Raw genomic sequence first — 20,026 nt, forward strand, 5'->3', positions numbered from 1 at the left:
AGTTGCATAAATAGATCTGGTATGGTGGAAATCACTTAATAATGGTTATGTAGTCAAGTTTAAGGTCCGTAGAAGTTTGTCATTTGGAGATGGTTAAGTGTGATTCACTAGTAGACTTTTTCAACACAAAAAAACTTAAATTTTAAAAATCCAATCATTGATTAACATCATATTATAATGATTAAGCATACGACAAAATTTTATATAAATTCAAAATTTATAGCTATATAATCTTATGCTCGAAATTTACTTATATTTTTATAAAGCACTTAATAATAATAATAATAATAATAATAATAATAATAATAATAATAATAATAAGTTGAGAGGAAAACTTAATAATAAAAACTAATACGTAACTATTTTCAAAAATTCCTTTCAAGAGAAACTGTTTTAAAAAATAAATAATCTGGTATGTACCACTTGGGAAAATTCAGAGCCTGGGACTATTTCTTTTCCTTTTTGGTTTCTTTAGAGCTATATCACTTATATTATGGCGTGAAGAATCAAAATTCCTGTATGAATTACAACAGGTTATGCAACCACAGCCACTAAAGTGTTAAAGCATTAATCACCCCCAAAATCCAAATCGTGATATGCGAAAAATCGTTTTTGTTCCTTTTTGTCTCTAAGACGGCCAAATTCCAAAAATTGCATTTAACATTCACAGTCTTTGGCTAACAAGGATCACTATCATTTTCTCTTTTTTACTTCAAGGATCACCATTATATTATATTCATTTGTTTTTCTTACTAAATAGGCCTAGCATGTCAAAGATATACTACTACAACTTCTCTTCCTAAATAGAAACCATATTTAAAACAAAATAGTCTCTAACTAATTAATTAATTAAGCTTTAATATTCAAATTATTAAATGCATTTGTTATTAGCCTTTTCACACACACACATATATAAACGACCCAACTAGTCAAATCTTCTTGATCCATCTTTGCTTTCATATTTAATTTGCTCATGATATTAAAATGCAATCTTACATGATGAGTTTATTTTAGTTGATAGGAATGTTTAGTTTAGTTGATAGGGATGTTGTATAACATATGCAGATGTTGGAATTCGAACTCCAAACACTCAATTTTTCACCTTAAAAATATGAATTTTTAATCACTACTATATTACTTGAAAAAAGCATAAAAAATTTAGATGTATAAATTTAAAGGAAAATGCTAACAAGTGCCCTAAGGGCATTGTTTAAGCATCTAAAAGCAACAATTTTTGCATTGAAAATTGTACGGTTATGATTTTAAAAAGTGTTTGACTTGTATTTTCAAGACATAGTTTCTTTTTTTGGGTTCCTTAAACAATGTCCTTAGGGCACTTGTTAGCAAGACCCAAATTTAAATGATAGATCACACTTTCCAGTATTTGATGTTTGTAATTTAGACCCATAGACACCCAATTAGTACTCCCTCCGTCCCAATTTATTTGACCCATTGACTCATTTCACACAGATTAAGAAAAATGTATAAATAAAGGGGAAAGTGGAATATATTGTATTGGGAATGATAAAAGTAGTACTCCCTCCGTCCCTTAATGTAACCACCCATTTGATTTTATTTTTGTCCCTAAATGTAACCCCCTTTTCAAATTACTAGATGCATTTATTACTTTTTTCCTAAACATACCCTTAATTAATACTACTAACTTGTCTTCAAATATGAATAGTCAAATTTAATACACATACAAACAAAGGACAATTTAGTAATATTAATACATAAAACAGACACATTAATTACACTCACAACCTTTCTTAAGAAATGTGAAAAATGCAAAGGGGGGTTACATTAAGGGACGGAGGGAGTATTATTTAGTGTTATATTGTATTGGGAATGATGAAAGTTGTATTGAAAATTGAAATGGGTCAGTTATTTTGGGACACTTTTTTTTAGAAAATGAGTCAGTTATTCCGGGACGGAGAGAGTAGTTCTCATCGGTTCAAAGGGTGACAGACACACGTGAGTTAATCAACAGACCAGGACGACATTGAGTTTCCACTGTTCACGTGTGGCAGTCAAAAGCTGCATGAGATAAAAATTATGGTTTTCCATCTGCATGTATTAATTGTAGTTGTACCGTCACCCATGACCCGTCAATTACGTCATGGAATAAATATAACTTTTTTTTTTTGAAGAAGGAATAAATATAACTTACTCGCTCTTCAAAAATAAAATCACGTACTCATATTATTTTGAAATTATTATTCCTTTATTTTTTATTTATTTTGGATTATCTATTACTCGAGGAAATAAGTGTTATATTTTGACATTATTCATTTACTCTTTTTCATTTTGAAATTAGTGTTATATTTTGACTCAAACGAAGAAAAAAAATCATATTTTTATAGACTTGAATATATGGAAAAAAATTAACTAAGCTCACAATATTTAATCTTATTGTTTTCAAAATATCCTTTAATTAGTGTTTTAATGAAACAAAGTTTTATGTAAAATTAAATTAAGAACGTATAATTTGGACGATGAAACTATTTTTTACTCCATTTAGTAAATTGAGGTTAATTAATAGTAATACTAATATTCTTTATATATTTGTAACCAAAAAATATTCTTTATATATTTGGATTTAGAATGTGTTTTATGCTTACAATGACTACATCTCGAATATCAAATACATTATCTGAACTTCGATGATCAAATTAACACAACCAAAATTTTTATGCAAATCTTAAAAGATATTTTGAAATGACAAAAGTAGTGAACTCTAACTTGTGAAGTATATAATGAAACAGTGATAGGTCTCACCTCATTTGACACCTGTCTTGTTTTCAACTATAACACATGAAAATTTGGTTGCCAATTTTGGCAATAATTGAGGGGACACAGCGGGGGTTATTTGGCGGCGGATTGCACATAGAAGAGGCTATGCCATGAAATGTATTTTTTTTAATTGGTGAAAAAAAATTACTGATAAATAAAGCAGCACTCATTTTTTTTTTGTCTAAAGACTTGATGTATTTAGTTTAAATTTTATGCTAAATTATACATCCAATATTTGATTCATTTTTGCTTATAATTAAGGATGTGAAGAGTGCATTGGCTTACAATTAAGGATGTGAACCGATAAAAAAAAAAAAACAAAAGAAAATAATAAACCTCAAATCTAATCGGGGTGATGAGATAATAGCAACTAATTAAAAAAAATGAACATTGAACTTCAAAACTTAACTTATATATCCCTTTTCTTTTGTGGAGCAATCCTCTCTTTTCACTACTCTCTCCAACAGTGGTTTTTTCTATTGACTTAAATCACGGTGTGTCTCACACTAATTTGAAAATGAGTTTGACTTAAAGTAATGTGTTATATATTAGTTTCATCCAATAAAAGAATAAGCGTTGAAGAGAGTGTTGAAAAAAAAAATCTCTTGTTTTCTATGGGTTCATCATTCATGTTCTTGTAACAATGTAGATGTCGACCCTAATTTTCTGACTTTTTTTTTTTTTTAATAACTAGAACCTGAATATTTTACTTAAAAGTAGCAACATCGGTATGTTAGCAATGACATTCTGAATGATTTTTAAGTTATCAATCAATCCCAAACCACATAATACACTTCTTCAGCCTAACAATCCCATGAATTGAAAGGTAGCAAATAATGGAGAAGAGTCACGTGAGAAGAGAACCGATGGGAATGGATTGTCTCCTGTCAAATTTTCTGCAGTTTTCTCCTGTGAAACAATCACAGCCCTTCATTCTTTTTAATGAAAATCAATGGCTATTAATAAACACAATTAAATCACATTAATTTTCCCTATTTCATTTCAATTCCTTCCTTCTTCCCTCGTGAGACCAGCTTCCTGTAAAACATCAAAACTGTTTCATCTTCTTCAATAACAACAACACAGCCCAGTGAAATTGTGTGCTCTATTAAGCAATTACTGTTTAAATTTCTCAAGTAAAATTTCAAAGAGACATGAAATCAGAATTTTGGCAACCACCATAATCAAACATACCACCCAAAAATCACATATTTTTTTTAACTCCAAGCAATTTGGCACGATAGAATTGGTATAATTCCAGAAATTGGTATAACTTCTCCAAAGAAACCATATCTCAATTTCTTTCTGGAATTTCACCAATTCAGAAACAATACCTTAACTTTCCAATCCCAGTAGTATCAACTTGTGAGTTGTATTCCAATGACAGAAATAGTGATTGGAATTTGATGATGTCCAGTGGTTAAAGAACAAGGTTAGAATCATAGAGTAAATCTGAAATTTTTGGGTTGAATTAGGTTGAGATGGTTTGTGAAGAAGGAGATGTCGTGAGGGAGGAAGGAGGTAAATGAAATAGAGAAAATTAATGTGATTTAATTATGTTTATTAATAGCCATTGATTTTCATTAAAAGGAATGAAGGGCTGTGATGGCTTCACAGGAGGAAACTGCAGAAAATTTGACAGGAGACAATCCATTCCCAGAACCGATTAGCCATTTTCACAATGTAAAATAAGTGAAGGGACGGCCCAAGTAATAAATGAAGAACCACATCAACCAACTATAGATACAATAATTTCCTGAGTTGGCACACTCAAAATTTGATTAATAGATTTTGTGTACCCAAGATTGCAACGCTTTGGACATTAATAATATTTGACTTATGTAGTTCCATAATGTTAATGCAATAACGTCCCGTGAAAATCCCTACCCTATATATAAGGGACCTTCATATCATATTTTCTTTGTGGCGGAGGTGAACATTTAAGCTAGAGGCTAGTTAGCTTCCCTTCAAAACCTTCCTTGTCTTCTCTCCTATATTCAACATACAAAAGGAATATTACTCAAACATATTCTGATACCATGGTTCACAGAGACAATACTGCGATTTTTGTAGTTGGTATTCTAGGTATCTATACAAAAAAACCTCAGCTCTACATCTTTTTTTCTTCTCCTGTTGTTTTAAATAACGAAATTCTCTTCCTTATAACTTTTTTTGTGTTTAATGTTGTAGGTAACATTGCCTCCTTCTTTTGCTTTATAGCCCCCATGTAAGTATTTCAAAAAAATTAAGCACAAACGTTCATTAACATATATTATATATGTTTTTTTATACATAACAATGATTAATATTCAAAAACAAATACTAATTCAAATAAATACATACATGTATATTTGTATACTTTGCAGATCAATATTTTATCAAGTTTGTAAGAAGAAAACAACAGGAGGTTTCCAATCTGCTCCGTATGTGGCTGCACTCTTCAGTGCAATGCTTTGGATATTTTATGCCTACATAAAAACGGGTGAAATGCTTATCATCACCATCAATGCATTTGGTTGTGTGATAGAAACAATTTACCTCGCCATCTATGTCACTTATTGCTCCAAGAAAGCAAGGGTATGTAATACATATGTGTGTATATAATATACTACTAAAAAAAATTATGGTATTGAATATAATTTTGACTGAGAAATTCTCTAAATTTATCATCAAGTTAGTGAACGAGGAGATTAAATAAAAAAAAAATTTGTCATTAGTTATCGTCGCTAATTTAATTATTATTAGTAGGTATGCTTAACATTATTTGAGACTTGTGTGTTATTGGATTTGCAGATCTTCACATTGAAGCTGATTGGGTTGTTTAATTTGGGAGGAATTTGTTTGGTGATTATTCTAACACATGTTCTAGCAAAAGAACGAACAGAACGTATCGAACTTCTTGGATGGATTTGTGTTGTCCTCTCAACTAGTGTTTTTGCAGCACCTTTAAGCGTTATGGTGAGTATATATATTACATATTATATATATATATATATATATATATATATATATATATATATATATATATATATATATATATATATATATATATAGTTATGCGTTGATGATTATATTTGATAAATACTCACCAAATCACCATGTTCAATTTCAGAGAGTGGTTATTCGCACCAAAAGTGTAGAGTTTATGCCTTTCACTCTTTCACTCCTTCTCACAACAAGTGCAATTATATGGCTGTGCTATGGTATTCTCCTCAAAGATATATTTGTTACGGTAAGTACTCCAATTCTACTATAAATTGTTGAATTAGCAAAACAATAGAATAATTAGAAACTGAAAATAGAAAATTCATCTTTACAAGTGTTACTATGGCTCAGATGGGAAAAAAGTATATGATGAAAAAGCTAGTTTATTGCTTATAGGATATGAATTTATAACAAATACATAATAGATAAATAGAAATTATAGTTGATAAGGTAGCTAATAAAATTAGCATGCGGTTGAACTAACTGATAGACATGAAATGACAAAAAAATGTTTTATTATTTTTTTTTAATTTATATATTAAGGATAAAAATGAGTGAAAAGATGATATGTTATAGACTATAAGTTCAAATACTAGTAACATATCTCAAAAATAATTATATGGTATCAATCTCCAATTCTCTTAGTAATTAATTCAACATTTTTTTTACTACTAGTTTATATGGTATTTTGGTTGGCTTTTATTATGTCCTAATGGATTGATACTATTAACTAATATGCACATTATTAATGTTTTTTTGGGACAGCTTCCGAACTTTGTGGGTATCACATTTGGAACAATTCAGATGGTGTTGTATGCAATATACAGAAAAAACAAGCCTGTAAATGATCAAAAGCTACCAGAACACAAAGATGATATCAATGAGAATCAGCTTCAAGTAGTAGTGATCCCTCTTCAAAATGTTGTTGATATTGAGACTACAATGGAGAATAAAGAAGAGAAGCAAGAAGAGAAGAAACAGGAAGAAACAAAACCAAGTGAAGGAAATCAAGTACAACAACAAAAGGAAGGTTGAGAAGTTTGATAAATTGAAGGGATACTTGTGCACGTGTGATGTCTCTCTTTCTAAAGTGTCTCACTCTGATCCCATGTGTGTTGTTTTGTGCATTAAAAATCGTAAAATATGGGATAGAGATGCAAATTTAATACACAAACATATCCATATATTATAGCATAGTTAGTTTTATGTTTTTCATATGTAATCTCTGTTTTTATCCCAAAAATATGTAATCTCTGTTTGGTTCTGTCATTTAAGCATCGAAATACAAAAAGTTTATACAATGTAGCAACAATAATTGAGCTTGTATCCCTTGCACAAATGCATGTATGAAAAATCATCATTTAGGAGAGACAATATTTATATGTGCACTAATTTCTGTTGGTAATTAATCTTGAGTTGAAGAACCACACTTTTTGATATAACTTTTGGAACAACCAAAATATATAAAGAAATATAGGCATTGATACAAAAACTAAAGTAATAGAAATAGAAAACAGAAACACAATGTAAATATAAAAGAGAAAGTTATCACAAAAGTTGTTACAAAATAATTGTTCAAATATCATTTCTCATTAATCTTTACACATGTGCGTATGAGATACCGTTAAAAGAACAAACATCAAGTTTGATAATAGATAATTAGCTATTAAATTTTATTTAAGATTTGATATTTTAAATATGCCCTAGATAACTTTATTTTTAGTCAAAAAATGTCATAAAGAAAAATATATATTCTCCTAAAAGATAATATAAAAAAAAAAAAAAAACAGTGTATACAATAATCAAAACTAAAAACTAATCAAATACAAACTAATAAAAATGGGATCAAGTTTGATGTTAAAACTTAAAACCAAATTGATTGAATGGAATTACATGTCACTCTTTGGTGGTGACGAATATTATTACGAGGGGGCAGGAGAGCGATGTAAGTGGTAGGAGGAGCCTTGTACAAAGAATTCAGCAACTCCTACAAATGATGTGGGAAGTGAAGGTTCACCACTCATTTCGTGAAGTCAATAGGTTTGTTGATACGTTAGTTAATAGTGTATCATGGAAAAAGAGATGATGTTTGTGTGCGACTCAAATAAATCATTTATAGTTGCCGATTAAGCAGAGGTTTCTTTTCCAAGTTTGATTGAAATGTAATTTTCTTTTTGTTTATTTTGTGTTATGGAATATTGGGCTAAAAGAATAATGAGTGAAAACCAAAAAAATAAAAAATAAAAAGGGTGTACCGAGATATAACTTAATTGACTAAGTTGGATATTTAGTCCCTAATTAATTTCTGTGTTTCAAGTTGGTCCCATTAATTAATAAAAGTTCTGCTTTGGTTCCTTAATTGCATCTTCGTTTGTCAATTTGCTCTCATGCGGATAAATTAATAGAACATGACCAAATTGACAAACAGAGATGAAAACAAAGTAGAAAAACGGAATTTTTATTAAATAAGGGATCGACATGAAACTCAAATTAATTAAGGGGTTAAATGTCCAATTTAGCCAACTTAATTTCATACAAAATTTTTCCGGAAGTATACTTTCAAAAGGGATATTTTCTTAAAAAAATAAAATAGGAGAGTTTCAAAGAACATAGGGGGGGTTGAGAGAAAAGTCTAAAAAATGATTTGACCCAGACCGTCTCAACTAGGGGTGTGCAAAGTTAAAACCAAACCAAAACCAAATATTTGGTTTTGGTTTGGTTCCTGAAACCACTTCTCTAAAAACCGGTTTTTAAGTACAACCGGTTCGGATATGGTTTAATGATGACAGTCAGTCATTCACTATTTTTAGAGTCTTTTTAATTAAGTTTTTAGTCTATTATTATTATTTTAGTATTTAATTTAGAGTCATTTTGAATAAATTGTCGTTCTTGATTTATTGAGTCAAGTAGTATATTTTACTATTTGTTGGACATATTAATGAGTAACAACTAGTACTGAACCATTTGTCTAGCCTAGCAAATAATGAAGGTATGAGAAGAAATATCTTATATGCATAATTGAATGAAAATTTGGGCTTTTGACCAAAAGCAAAGTTGTTTGACCCGAGAGAAGAATTGAAGGCAATGAATGATATAAAAGTCACAACACAGAGGAGGATATTCATTCACGTTTTGGGCACAAAGTGGATCACGTTTTGGAACTAAGAAGGGATACGGTCACGAAGCAAGGAGAAGTGGCAGCTGGTTCTAACGCATGCACAGAGGGCCATAGCATATCAAATTGAAGAAATTCTCATGATTAAAACCTTGTAATTTCTTTTATTAATATTGCTTGATCCTTTTATTATGAATTGCTAAGTTTTCATGTGATTAGGTCAAGAGATGATTCTGTACTAGCTCGTGTGATGTAACCTGAAACTCTTACGTTTATGAATTTCAATCTAGTTTATTCAGCATATTTTGTTCTTAATGCTTTTATGATTCTGACCCAATATAATTGATCTAAGAGAGTATATGACTACTGACACTAGCGTGTATCTCGGAAATATTTATGCTGTTCTTTCTAACGGACAATCTAGGGATAGAGCGTTGTTAGATAGTGACAATTGAATTAACGCACTAAATAACCTTTGATGATTATAGGTTCACCTAAGGAATTAGGGAATTATGATTAGATGAGAGGACTTAGGATCAAGGGATTGAACTAAGTTAAATTGTTAATTCGTCGTTGACTTTGTTACATTCGTAGGCTTAAGAAACAGGTTACTAATGGGGTACATATAGATGAATCAATTGACCTAGTCATCTCTTTTAAACATTCCAAAAACCAATTTTATTTCTTTCGTTTTTAAATTACAATTGCACTTAAAACCAACTTGCCTAAGGCAACCCCCTTATTTAATCACATCTTAATATTAATGATTTTGTTAAGTAGAGATTAAAAACAGTCCCTGTGGATACGAATTAAATTATTACTTAGATATAAATTAGTACACTTGCTAATTTTCTATCAAGTTTTTGGCGCCGTTGCCGGGGACTGTTAAATCATTTCAACTTGGCAATTTTGTTTCTATTTAGGATTTCTGTCATTTATATTTTTGTATATATATTGAACAAAAAATTGAGAAAAAAAATTATGATTTATGCTCTTCAAATATATTTCTTTGTGCTGTGCTACTGAAAGGTTTCTTTGAGTTTTGTAGCAATGTGGGATAGTCGATCACGGGTAGATTCTGAAGAGATTGAAATCCTACGTTATGAAAAATGCATGATATCTCTACATATACAAGATTTGGAAACAAGATTGAGTATGTGTTGCGATTTTTGTGGAGGTTATCATTGTAGTACATTTTGTGAGGAGCAATACATAGTTAAAGAAAAAGAGCAGGAAGTGGTCAACATAGATTACAATACTCAACTTAAAAATATTCTAGATGATTTCTTGATGTCAAATCAAGTTTCGTTTGAAAAGCTTGAGGTTCAGTGTAGTGATCTTGTTGAGAAAACATATGAGTCTCAGAAGAAGTTGGTTCAGATGGAGACTAATTGTCATAATATTGTGGTGGAAGAAAATCCACAGGTAAAGAGTATTGGTCTTTTTCTGAAGTTTCAACCAACGGGGGTTAAAGAAATAACTTGTGTGCAAATGGATGCATGTCCTTCTCTAAGGTGGGAGAGCTTAAATTCCAAAGGAGTAACAGAGAGCGCATGGGAGTATCTGATTCTTTATGCAAAGTTCATGGAATTCCTGCCAAATTAACAAGAGGAAGAAGAAGGGTGATATATTCTTTCTATCATTTTTGCCACCCTAACAGTGGTTGAAGCGTCAAGCTCAATGACGTAAAAGAAAGTGCTTGGTGGGAGGCAACCCATCCTTTTTTTTAATGTTTTTTATTTTGCAGGTATTTTTATTTAGTAAAGAAAAAAAAATGAAGCAAACAAAAAAAGCAAACAAAAAAAAAAGTGAAAAGATGAACAAAAAAAAAAAATCAGAGTCCACATCCGTTCTTATTTTTTCAATAACTTGTCTTTGTCAGATGTCAGTTGTGTCAATTCTCAGTTTGATTCTCTTTAATTGTTTGCTTGTTTATTATTAATGAATTTTCTTGTTTCTTGAAATTTTCCAGTTTGATAACAGTTTGTTTCACCAATGATAACATCAAAGTTCATAAGGAGACAGTGACTTGAAATTCAAAGGCGAAGTGTACGGCATGTGTGATAGGTAGTCACAACTCCCAGAAATCTAACACTGTAAGGTTCATAGCCAAATTTTATTTTTCAATTTACTTATATAGAGTGTTCCATGCAACTACATTTCTAGAACTTGCATTGTTTCTTTACTGTTGATTGATTTTTGTCATATACACACTGAGGCGAAAGTGTTTGGTCATGTGAGCCTTTGAAGCCTACCCTGATTTTTTATTGAATTTATCCTTTTTAAAAGCCAATTTGAGGTAGGTTTAGATCTTTTTGTTCGGTGACAAACTAGATATTAAGCCTAGAGACTTTTAGGATGTGACCCAAAAATGTTATATTTGAGTTAGGCTATGTAGAGTGTTGCTAAACAATAAGTTTGGGCTTGCTATTGGAATTTGCAACCAACTAAGTTTGGGGTGGGGGTACTAGAGAACAAAGAACATTATTATGAAAAATACAACAACAAAAAATAATACACTCAAAAATGGTGTATAAAAAAATAAATAGAATGAAAAAGGGACAAACAATGAAAAATCTGAGTAACTTTAAACTCGATTGTCCCAACAAGTTACAAATATTCTCTAGTACCTTTACAAATTGTTGTTTCAAGGGGTGAATGAGGGACTAAATTTGTGTTTTAGTTTCCGTAGGAATGCCTAACTCAAATTTTGTGTAGCTTACTTATCCAAATATTATCCCACCTTTACCTAAGCCCCGTTATAACCCTTAAAGACCTCAAAGTGTGTAATGACATTGATTTTGATTGACGTTTAGAAACTTTTCAAGCGTATGGTAATATGTAGACCTGCATGTTGATTGAGTGTGAACCCTTATCATATTGTTGCGTGGAGTTGTGAATGGTGGATGCGAGCAAGTCAAACTAGCTACTAGTAGGGAGATGAACTTTGAGGATATCATTGGTTGGTAATCTGTTATTTTACTGTCATTTTTCATTTAACAAGTTTGTTCCTTGAGGACAAGTAACATTTCAAGTTTGGGGTTGTGATGACAGTCAGTCATTCACTATTTTTAGAGTCTTTTTAATTAAGTTTTTAGTCTATTATTATTATTTTAGTATTTAATTTAGAGTCATTTTGAATAAATTGTCGTTCTTGATTTATTGAGTCAAGTAGTATATTTTACTATTTGTTGGACATATTAATGAGTAACAACTAGTACTAAACCATTTGTCTAGCCTAGCAAATAATGAAGGTATGAGAAGAAATATCTTATATGCATAATTGAATGAAAATTTGGGCTTTTGACCAAAAGCAAAGTTGTTTGACCCGAGAGAAGAATTGAAGGCAATGAATGATATAAAAGTCACAACACAGAGGAGGATATTCATTCACGTTTTGGGCACAAAGTGGATCACGTTTTGAAACTAAGAAGGGATACGGTCACGAAGCAAGGAGAAGTGGCAGCTGGTTCTAACGCATGCACAGAGGGCCATAGCATATCAAATTGAAGAAATTCTCATGATTAAAACCTTGTAATTTCTTTTATTAATATTGCTTGATCCTTTTATTATGAATTGCTAAGTTTTCCTGTGATTAGGTCAAGAGATGATTCTGTACTAGCTCATGTGATGTAACCTGAAACTCTTACGTTTATGAATTTCAATCTAGTTTATTCAGCATATTTTGTTCTTAATGCTTTTATGATTCTGACCCAATATAATTGATCTAAGAGAGTATATGACTACTGACACTAGCGTGTATCTCGGAAATATTTATGTTGTTCTTTCTAACGGACAATCTAGGGATAGAGCGTTGTTAGATAGTGACAATTGAATTTACGCACTAAATAACCTTTGATGATTATAGGTTCACCTAAGGAATTAGGGAATTATGATTAGATGAGAGGACTTAGGATCAAGGGATTGAACTAAGTTAAATTGTTAATTCGTCGTTGACTTTGTTACATTCGTAGGCTTAAGAAACAGGTTACTAATGGGGTACATATAGATGAATCAATTGACCTAGTCATCTCTTTTAAACATTCCAAAAACCAATTTTATTTCTTTCGTTTTTAAATTACAATTGCACTTAAAACCAACTTGCCTAAGGCAACCCCCTTATTTAATCACATCTTAATATTAATGATTTTGTTAAGTAGAGATTAAAAACAGTCCCTGTGGATACGAATTAAATTATTACTTAGATATAAATTAGTACACTTGCTAATTTTCTATCATTTAAAACCAGTTTAAACTGGTTCAAACCCGATTTTCAATAGAACCAAGTTTGTTTGTTTTAACCAGATTTAAAACTGTATATTCCTCACAGTAACATAGTTTTCTTCCTCACCCTCTCATCTTCGTTCATCAATCTTATTCCATGGCAGCTCAAAACTCCATTTTCTATACAATCTCTTTCAGATTATCAGTTCCATTCTGGATTATCTTTGTTTTGCTTTATTGTTCAATAATTGACATTGATGAATTTGTCACCATTCAAGGTGTAAAAATAACAAATCTATACCATATGAGATCTGAAAGAAAAATCGTCATCAAAACTCTCCAAAACGAGATCTGAAAGCGATGTATAATTTGCAAGAAGAGATTTGCGATCTCCGAGAATCCAATTTCCAGATTTTGTGTTGTGTGGAGAAGAATAAGCAAATTTCTCAATTATTGAAAAAGAAGAAGCTGTTTCATTTTGAGAATAAGAAGAAGCGATTTTCTCAGAATCAATTTTCCAAACCTATTTTCCAGAAACTATTACGAGAAGGAGAAGCGAGTTACGCTCTGAGAGAACAAATTTAGCGTTGCATTCTAATCTGGTGCAAACCGGATCTTAACTAATTCTAAACCGGTTTACCTTAAATGGGTTGGTTGGTAACCCATTTACAAAAAATCCAGATATTTTAAAGTGGACTGGATATGATTATGGGTTTGGGCCTAAAACTGGTTGTTATGCACACCCCTAGTCTCAACCCAACCCATTCACCAGCCCAATTTGATGACCTTCATTCTACTCAGAGATGTGCTTTTTTTGCCCACAAAAAAAATGCTAAAAACGTTCGCTTCATAACCATCAAACGATTTTTTTTTAGTTTTAACACCTTCGATAAATAATTTCTAAAGGATATTTTTCGGCATAAAGAGCAATTGAGGGGGCCAGTAAAGCACAATTCATCCACTGAGACTAAAAGGTCCAATGGATAAAAAACAGGCTCTACATATCTATACTTGGTCTGGACCGAATTTGACATATTTCCTTCATTTTTTTTTTTAATACCTGCATAAGAATTTCTTTTCCCAACAGAATTGATAAAAGTTGCAATGATATTTGATATTCTGACGTGCGAGTTTAAATATTTGATACTCAGTATGACACCACAGCTTTACTCAATATTTTAAGACCTCAAAACTTTATCGATCATCTCACTTACATATTGTTAAACCTCAACTCTTGCATCAAATGTGAAACTTTAACTTACACTTAACACATCACAATATCTTTCGCTCAAGTGAGACTCTTCGCCTCACATCACAATATCCATGTTTGCCCAACTTTTATCTCATTAATAATGGATAACACATAATTTTATTGTAAATTCTTAAAATAATTAATTTTTGTCTTAAGTAATTAAAATAAGATTGAGTCTTTCTTATCCTGAACTTATAATAAAAATCAGGTTCTCGTGCATTATGGTTGGGAGCACTTTAGCAATCATTGTTTTTTGTTGAGGCAATTCATTTTATAACGTTTCAAAAAAGAATGCTTTAATAAAAAATATACATTCTCTTGCATCATACAAATATTGGTTTGGTTCAGGACATTTTTTATTTAAAGGGATTTGGTTCAGGATATAGTGAACGATTGTGAATGTTATAAAATTCATATCCAAACCTGTAGAGGGTGAGTTGGTTTGGCTTGATTTGATTTAAATTCTAACAAATAAATGAAAAACCGAATTACCAATTTAATTGAGTTGAATTAAAGTTTCTTTTGGTTGGATTGTTTGTTATATCCAAATGCACCATTATTGGTATTTGGTCAACTTTGATCTCATTATTAGCGGATAGTAATATATAATTTTAATGCGAATTTTTAAAATAATTAATTTTTGTCTCAAATAATTAAAATAAGATGGATATAGTATAGGCTTTCTTATCCTGAACTTATGATAAAAATCAGTTTTGTGTGCATTATGGTTGGGAGCACTTTCGCAATCCTTGTTTTTTTGTTGAGGCAATCCATTTTATAATGTTTAAAAATAAAATGTCACTAAAATAAATATACAGTCTATTACATCATAAAATTAAAGGTAAACCTGATCTTGTCTTCAACTTTTTCATCCCTTTTAGCTAATTGCTTTGATAATTCTTTTGTATGAAAAATGTGTCCTACCTCTGAGGAGATTACATTACATTTAATAAATATTGTGTAGGAGCCACCTGAAAATGCTTTTTCACATGCTTCATATCCAAAGTAGTGAGGAATATACAGAGTTCTCCTATTCACTTTGTCATGGCGTTATGTAAAACACATACAAAAAAGTGTGCCTTTTTTCTGTTAGGTTATTGTATCCATGCACTCGTTCATAATATCATATCCCTTTTTCCTTATTGGTTAGATTAAAAATCAATCTTGCGTCATGAAAAATAATTTCTGAAAATGAGAATCAATGACCCATCTTTTCTTTTTTTTCTCAAATTTTATTTTGAGATCTAGGTACCTCGTCACCCATGCCAAATGTACAAATCATAATTCAGAATCAGTTTAGAATCTTACATTATTTTCAAGTGCTTTTGAATTATTGGAAGTTTTTACCATTTTGATCCTATATATGTCGTACGCGGCTATGGATTTAATATTATTTGTTGGGTAACCTTACCATTCCGTGAGAAGACTATACAGTTGCATGCATACTTTTTTCTTCTAGGATTTTCTGTTTTACTTTCATATATAAAATAAATAAATATTAGAGATCGAGGTTTTATTTTTTAAAGAAGATCGAGGTCTTTATAAAGTTTTGAAAATACATTTTAAAAAAATATACTGAATTTGAGTAAACATTTATTTGGGTCCTAGATTGTGAAAGTAACAAAATCATTTCTAAATATATATTTTGCTCGCTAGTCATTTTGGTTCTCAAATACTTGTTCATCCGTAGAATTTCTTTATATGCATCTTTTTTTATAAAAAAAGTATAAAGAATACTCCAAAGCATGGGCGGATTTACCGCCCGGCGAGCCTGGGCACGCGCCCGGGCTCAGTGGCGGATCTTCTCTTAGACCCATGGACTCAACACGTACTTTCTTTGTATCGCTACAACAAGTTTACAAAAAATTTGACTTGTAGTGACAACCAAAATTCATCACTATAGTTCAAATTTGACTTGTACTTTTATTGAAAAAATGACGAGCCTATTTTATTTCGATTTATGACTATTTATATATTATGTCACATGTAAATTTGTGATCAAAATTTTGCCTAGATTCAATAAAATTCCCGACTCCTCCACTGCTCCAAAGCACAATCTATAAATAAAAATCTTCATACAACTTTCGATGTTAATAAATTATACGGAGTTTAGGCACGCAATTGAATTCGCTGGAGAAGATTCTAACTCTCCTTCTACGTAGCCGACTAGCCTCCTTATATGAACCACCCCCACGACAAAGATTTTACGTGAGATATTATATCCAAATTATATTACTCACATTTTTTTTTATTGAAGATGGAACATTAATTCAAGGACCCTCGTTTTTCAAGTTTCTATACACTTAAAAACTATAATGATAATTCTCATACATTTAGAGATAACATGATTGTTCACTCCCTGACAAAAAAAAAAAAACGGATTGTTCACTCTTAAATATTTTTCAAAATATTAAAACAATGTTTTTGGTGTTTCGAAAAAAGCATACTTTCTCATTAACTTATATTTTTTCTCTATCACAACCAAGTGATTTCAATCACTCTTATAAAGTAAAATAAAAAATATTATTAAAACTAGAAAGTAAATGTTTCATAAAACTACTTTGAGAAAGGAAAAAAAAATAGTAAACTTCAAAGTTCAAACAAATCGTTTTTTTTTTTTTTTTTTGAATTGATGTCGACCATGTGTTTTATAATGCTTACTAGGTTAAATATCTAACATCTTTTTTTGAGAGGAAATATCCAACTACTTACATAATTTAATATAATATTCCTAGCTTTTATGCGAAGGTGGTGGAGAATATATATAAAAATGGTGATATGGATAAGGGACTGGTGCACTTTTTGGAACAATTTATAATATGACTTTTTCTTTAAAAATAGAAATACGATTGCGAAATTACTGAAATAATGGCTAAGGCACATTGCCACAAAACTCCAACTTAATTCACACGGTGACACATACTACTCATTAGAAATTGAGTACTAATAGTAGAAGAGTAGTGTGCATTGCGACTGAGATACCTAGGTCAAATTGCAAAGGTGTTCTTGTTTAAGCATGACAGCATATTCTCCACATGAAACTTAACTTTCTTATCCACCGTTCATTCCTTCCTTTATGCCAAAGGAGTTAAGATCACAACCATCAAATGCGATTACACATCAAAAGGAATACTACTATAGTTAGTAGCCAGTGTAATGAATTTTACCAATGGATATCCCAAAGGCAAAGAGTATCTCCCAAAACTTTTCGAGAATCATCTAAAAGTAATTAATTCATTAAATTACTGGAGGAGAATAGTGGATTAAGTCTTAATCCATTGTAGTACTCCAGTGCATTACAGTAAGTTTACAATGATAATTTGGCTGTGATATACTACTATGGTCGATACTTCCATTTTTTAAAGGAAATGGATGTGCACATTATATAACGATAGATTTGAATTGAAAAAAAAAAATAGTGAAAATCACATGATAAATTAAAATTTATTCTTATAAGTGATCTGGTTCATACCAATGTTGTGGTTATGAACATGCATGTAGTAGAGATTGCTATTGCCATTGATGGCTATATGTGAATCTGAAGGTGACACAAATTCTATTATTATTATTATTATTATTATTATTATTATTATTATTATTATTATTATTATTATTATTATTATTATTATTATTATTATTATTATTATTATTTCCACAAGTGTCACCGGAGAAAAAACATTATTTGGGGTGGAGTTTTCAGTCACACAATAGTGTAAATTTCGGTCTCAATTGAAATTTCAGTCACACAACAATTTTTGCTCGTTCCCAACTGAATTTTCGAAAATACCGCTACGTGAGTTAACTCACGCCAATGTAAATTCTGCGTGACTTAACTCACGCTGCGTGAGTTAAGTCACGCTGGTATAAATCTAAATGTGAGTTAACTCACGTTGATTACATGTCTGCGTGAGTTAACTCACACAGCTTCTGTGCTCAGTACCAGAACAGACAGTAATGCCTTATTCCATGGTACAACCATTCATTCATTCATTCAACCAAATCGCACATTTGCACATTCGCACATTAGAACAACTGATAATCATATTTGGGACAAATCGCACATTTGCAGAAGTTACAAATTAAATATTTCAGAGAAGGATCTACGATGAAGATTTCATTTCGTCGTGATGAAAATTATATGGCAATGTTTTCAGAGGTTTGTGCTAATTTTGAAAAAGAGAAGTTGTTGTTGTTGTTACTATGAGTTTTTAAAGTAATAAGTAAGAACAACTGATAATCATATTTGGGACAAATTGCACATTTGCAGAAGTTACAAATATTTTAGAGATGGATCTACGATGAAGATTTCATTTAGTCGTGATGCAAATTATATGACAATGTTTTCAGAGGTTTGTGCTAATTTTTGAAGAATAGATGTTGTTGTTGTTACTATGAGTTTTTAAAGTGATAAGTTATAGCAACTGATAATCATATTTGTGACAAATTGCACATTTGCAGGAGTTACAAATATTTCAGAGATGGATCTACGATGAAGATTTCAATTAGTCGTGATGCAAATTATATGACAATATTTTCAGAGATTTGTGTTAATTTTGAAGAAGAGAAGTTGCTGTTGTTGTTACTATGAGTTTTTAAAGTGATAAGTTCGAACAACTGATAATCATATATGTGACAAATTGTACATTTGCAGGAGTTACAAATATTTCAGAGATGGATCTTCAATGAAGATTTCATTTAGTCGTGATGCAAATTATATGACAATGTTTTCAGAGGTTTGTGTTAATTTTGAAGAAGAGAAGTTGTTGTTGTTACTGTTGTTGTTACTATGAGTTTTTAAAGTAATAAGTTAGAACAACTGATAATCATATTTGGACAAATTGCACATTTGCAGGAGTTACAAATATTTCAGAGATGGATCTACGATGAAGATTTTATATAGTCGTGATACGAATTATATGACAAAGTTTTCAGAGGTGTGTGCTAATTTTGAAGAAGAGAAGTTGTTGTTATTGTTACTATGAGTTTTAAAGTGGTAAGTTAGAACAACTGATAATTATATTTGGGACAAATTACACAATTGCAAGAGTTACAAATATTTCAGAGATGGATCTACGATGAAGATTTCATTTAGTCGTGATGCGAATTATATGACAATGTTTTCACAGGTTTGTGCTAATTTTGAAGAAGATAAGTTGTTGTTGTTGTTGTTGTTGTTACTATGAGTTTTTAAAGTGATAAGTTAGAATAACTCATAATCATATTTGGGACAAATTGCACATTTGCAGAAGTTACAAATATTTCAGAGATGGATCTACGATGAAGATTTCATTTAGTCGTGATACGAATTATAAGGCAATGTTTTCAGAGGTTTGTGCTAATTTTTGAAGAAGAAATGTTGTTGTTGTTGTTGTTGTTGTTACTATGAGTTTTTAAAGTGATAAGTTAGAACAACTAATAATCATATTTGTGACATTACAAAATTGCTTTTCTTCGAGGATGTAACTGGTGACGGTGTCATTAGATTTGAGCATACAGATGTGTTAGCTGGAGATGATTTTGTGGACGAGCAAGGGAATGTAACATTTCAGTTTCAAATTCAAGCTATTCCTATACCCCTGTGAGTTCTATAACGTTAGTACACAACTTATTATGGGCACCTCTCTAAAGCTTTTTTTATGATTGTTTTTTTATAAACA

The 20,026-nt window shown here is 30.8% G+C and overlaps 1 protein-coding gene across 1 annotated transcript; it reads left to right on the plus strand.

Moving 5' to 3' along the window:
• Nucleotides 1-4,716: 4,716 nt before the first annotated feature.
• LOC146934068 (bidirectional sugar transporter SWEET12-like) lies at nt 4,717-7,152 on the plus strand. Its single transcript, XM_085705921.1, has 6 exons — nt 4,717-4,878; nt 4,984-5,020; nt 5,160-5,370; nt 5,587-5,751; nt 5,906-6,025; nt 6,544-7,152. Exons 1-6 carry the CDS (start codon nt 4,833-4,835, stop codon nt 6,811-6,813), a joined length of 849 nt encoding a protein of 282 aa, XP_085562047.1. The 5' UTR covers nt 4,717-4,832; the 3' UTR covers nt 6,814-7,152.
• The last annotated feature ends 12,874 nt before the right edge of the window (nt 7,153-20,026 follow it).

This window comes from Medicago sativa, chromosome 4, assembly GCF_051527215.1.
Source record: "Medicago sativa cultivar Bolivia chromosome 4, Bolivia_mono, whole genome shotgun sequence".
NCBI classification, from domain to species: domain Eukaryota; kingdom Viridiplantae; phylum Streptophyta; class Magnoliopsida; order Fabales; family Fabaceae; genus Medicago; species Medicago sativa.

What these genes read in the sequence shown, in the direction of transcription:
- LOC146934068 (XM_085705921.1), top strand. Translation starts at nt 4,833, where the DNA reads ATGGTTCACAGAGACAATACTGCGATTTTTGTAGTTGGTATTCTAG. An exon ending in TTTTGTAGTTGGTATTCTAG is followed by an intron (nt 4,879 to 4,983) that starts GTATCTATACAA and finishes TTAATGTTGTAG; the next exon opens with GTAACATTGCCTCCTTCTTT. An exon ending in CAGCACCTTTAAGCGTTATG is followed by an intron (nt 5,752 to 5,905) that starts GTGAGTATATAT and finishes GTTCAATTTCAG; the next exon opens with AGAGTGGTTATTCGCACCAA.